At 62.0% G+C, this 2967-nt stretch overlaps 1 protein-coding gene across 2 annotated transcripts in view; it reads left to right on the top strand.

Moving 5' to 3' along the window:
* Positions 1-2767, top strand: part of IRF8 (interferon regulatory factor 8) — a 16309-nt gene extending 13542 nt beyond the window's left edge. For both annotated transcript variants that reach the window (XM_027773479.1, XM_006152555.3), the window contains 3 exons: positions 36-443; positions 1317-1432; positions 2000-2767. In XM_027773479.1, coding sequence (XP_027629280.1) covers positions 36-443; positions 1317-1432; positions 2000-2176 — 701 coding nt within the window. In that variant the 3' untranslated portion in view covers positions 2177-2767. The remainder of the gene's footprint in view (positions 1-35; positions 444-1316; positions 1433-1999) is intronic.
* Positions 2768-2967: the final 200 nt, after the last annotated feature.

Raw genomic sequence — 2967 nt, 5'->3', positions numbered from 1 at the left:
CCCCCCCGGCCCCGCCCTGCCCCTCTCGTCCACAGCCTTCTCCCAGATGGTGATCAGCTTCTACTACGGGGGCAAGCTGGTGGGCCAGACCACCACCACCTGCCCCGAGGGCTGCCGCCTGTCCCTGAGCCAGCCCGGGCTGCCGGGCGCCAAGGTGTACGGGCCCGAGGGCCTGGAGCTGGTGCGCTTCCCGCCGGCCGACGCCATCCCCAGCGAGCGGCAGAGGCAGGGGCCCCCGACAGCGGGGCAGGTGACCCGGAAGCTGTTCGGCCACCTGGAGCGCGGCGTGCTCCTGCACAGCAGCCGGCAGGGCGTGTTCGTGAAGCGGCTCTGCCAGGGCCGCGTGTTCTGCAGTGGCAACGCCGTGGTGTGCAAGGGCCGGCCCAACAAGCTGGAGCGCGACGAGGTGGTCCAGGTCTTCGACACCAGCCTGTTCTTCCGAGGTCTGTGCATCGTCACCCCTGCCCGTCCCAGGGCCACCGCGGAGGAGCGGGGGTGGGGTCTGCAGCAGGGGCCCTCGATCCTGCTCTGCACTTTTCACTGAGCCTCGGCTTCCCCGTGGGGGTGGGAGGGGTAGGTGCATTGTGCCCAGAGGACTGTCCCCATGCCCTGGGAGGGCTCAGATGTGCCCCAAAACTGTCCCCCTTCCCTGTGACAGCATGGGCCTCTGCTGTCCCAAGTCTGAGAGGTCCCCAGGGAGGCCTGAGAGGGTGGTGAGGGAGCAAGCTCAGGGGCACCAGCTCGGAGGCATTGCCTGCTGAGGGGCAGGGGGCCCGGTGTCACCCCCTAAGGCGTTGGTGGGCATGCTACAGTGTGGACTCCCAGGACACCCCCAGATCCTCTGACTCCATGGGTCTGAGGTGGGCCCGGCATTCCACATTTCTAACACGCTCCCAGGGGGTCCTGGGGCTTCTGTGTCACCATGTCTGCCACTCACTGGGGTTGGCGGCAGCCAGAGCTGCTGCTGGCCCCAGCCCCTCACTGAGAGCCTATGAGTGGGCTGTCATATGTCAGGTGGACACCTGGGGACTGTGTGTGGTGGCTGCGGGCTCAGCTCCCTGACGGCCCAGGCAGGTGGCAGCTGGGGACAGTGTCCCTGAGGGAGACAGCAGGGAGTGTGCGGGGAGCTGTGCCCAGGAGAGGCCCCACCACTGGCCCATGATTGGCCATCGGGCCACCTGTTTGAGACGACCGTCTTGTCCCTTTGGCGAAGCCCCCCTGAGCGGCAGGAGGAGGCAGGCTGTGCCGTCCTGGCCCTGCACGGCCATCTACAGCAGGAGGCCCTCTTAGCTGGCCTGCACCCTGTGTCATTCCAGAAATGCAGCAGTTCTGTGACAGCCAGGGCCGGCTCCCCGACAGCAGGGTGGTGCTGTGCTTCGGGGAGGAGTTTCCAGACATGGCCCCCTTGCGCTCCAAACTCATCCTGGTGCAGGTAAGAGAGGGCAGCCTCGGTGCGTTGGCTCCTGTGTCCACTCGGGCCGGAGGAGAGGCAGTGCGGGCTGGGGCCAGGACACCTGTGCACAGAGGAGGCCGGGCGAGGCCTCCAGGGTGGGCCAGTGGCTTCTTCCACCTCACAGCCATTCTTGCGTGCCTGGGGCTCCATAAGCTGTGTGTCTGTGTGTCTGTGTGTCTGTGTGTGCTCTTTCTCTTTTTTATTTGTGCTTTTAAAAATCAAAACCTCCGTTCAGGAAGTTCCCACCTGTTGCGTTGCCCTGCCGTCTAAGTGACAGATGAGGGCTTTGCAAGCTCTCATTGAACTCTAGTCAGAGCAGTGAGGTGCCGGTGGTGGGAGTCTGGGCCACGTGCCACGTGGCCACCCGGCTGGGGCAGTTTTCGCAGGCCACGCTCTGTCCCTCTTCATGTCTGCCTATTTGGGGTCACTTACTTGGCCCTCGCGTGGAGCTCCTGGGAAGGCAGCGTCGGGCGGGCAGTCAGGGACCTGGCCAGGGCCGCGGGAAGCTGACCGTCGGCCTCCCCTCTGACGCACTGTCCCCCCTAGATCGAGCAGCTCTATGTACGGCAGCTGGTGGAGGAGACCGGGAAGGGCTGCGGGGCCGGCTCCATGATGCAGGCCCCCGAGGAGCCCCCGCCGGACCAGGTCTTCCGGATGTTCCCGGATATTTGCGCTTCACACCAGAGACCCTTCTTCCGAGAAAACCAGCAGATCACCGTCTGAGTGTCTCGGGCAGCCCCTGCCTGCACCCTGTTGTGTCACTGCGACAGTGACTGTCAGGTCATTGCGGCGGATCCCTCTGACCGGGCGGGTGCTTTACTTTGTCCTTAACTCAGTAAGGCATTCTCTGAGAGCTGGCACGGAGGCAGAGGGCCGCCGCCGGTGTGCGGGCGTGGTTGGAGACCGTGGACGCTTACACCGCGTGATCTGGGAGCTGTGACTATCCCCTGTGGCTAGCAGTGCTGTCTCTGCCTTTCCCCCTAATTATCGATAGTGACATGACTCCTGCGTTCAGGGCTAATCGGCATCTCCAGAGCCTTGCCGTTTAATCCTGCTAGCAGATAACTGCTTCAGGTAGAGGGTCTGGACTCTGAAACCCGCCTGTAAGAGCAGGGCTGGTTTTCACCTCTATCTCGAGTAACAGGCTGACGATTTCACATGCGTGATTCTATGTGTAGTGTCTTTTGACTTCCATTTTTAAGAGAGATTTTGCCTATAAAGTGAGAACTCACCCTCCAGGGGGATGGCCAAGCTGCAGTCCCTTCTCCTTTCTCCTCTTGAGGTTTTGGGCACCCATGCGTACATGCCCAGCGTGTTTTATTCCCCCGGGTCCAGGACTTGAACTGCGGTCAACTGTAGGAGTCCATCTGCTGTCCTATGCCATCTGCTGTTCCCTGACTGTTAAGATTTTGATAGATTTTAAAAATGCTTAGGTACAAGCACCCCTTTAATGAGTAAAAATAAAGCCCTGGACTTGTTAGAGGCCGCGGGTCCTCCTGGAATTTGCGCCGGAA

The sequence above is a fragment of the Tupaia chinensis genome, unplaced genomic scaffold (genome assembly GCF_000334495.1).
Source record: "Tupaia chinensis unplaced genomic scaffold, TupChi_1.0 Scaffold000355_1, whole genome shotgun sequence".
Classification (NCBI taxonomy): domain Eukaryota; kingdom Metazoa; phylum Chordata; class Mammalia; order Scandentia; family Tupaiidae; genus Tupaia; species Tupaia belangeri.
Note: the sequence above shows the minus strand (reverse complement) of the source record. Positions and strands in the feature narration are given on the sequence as shown.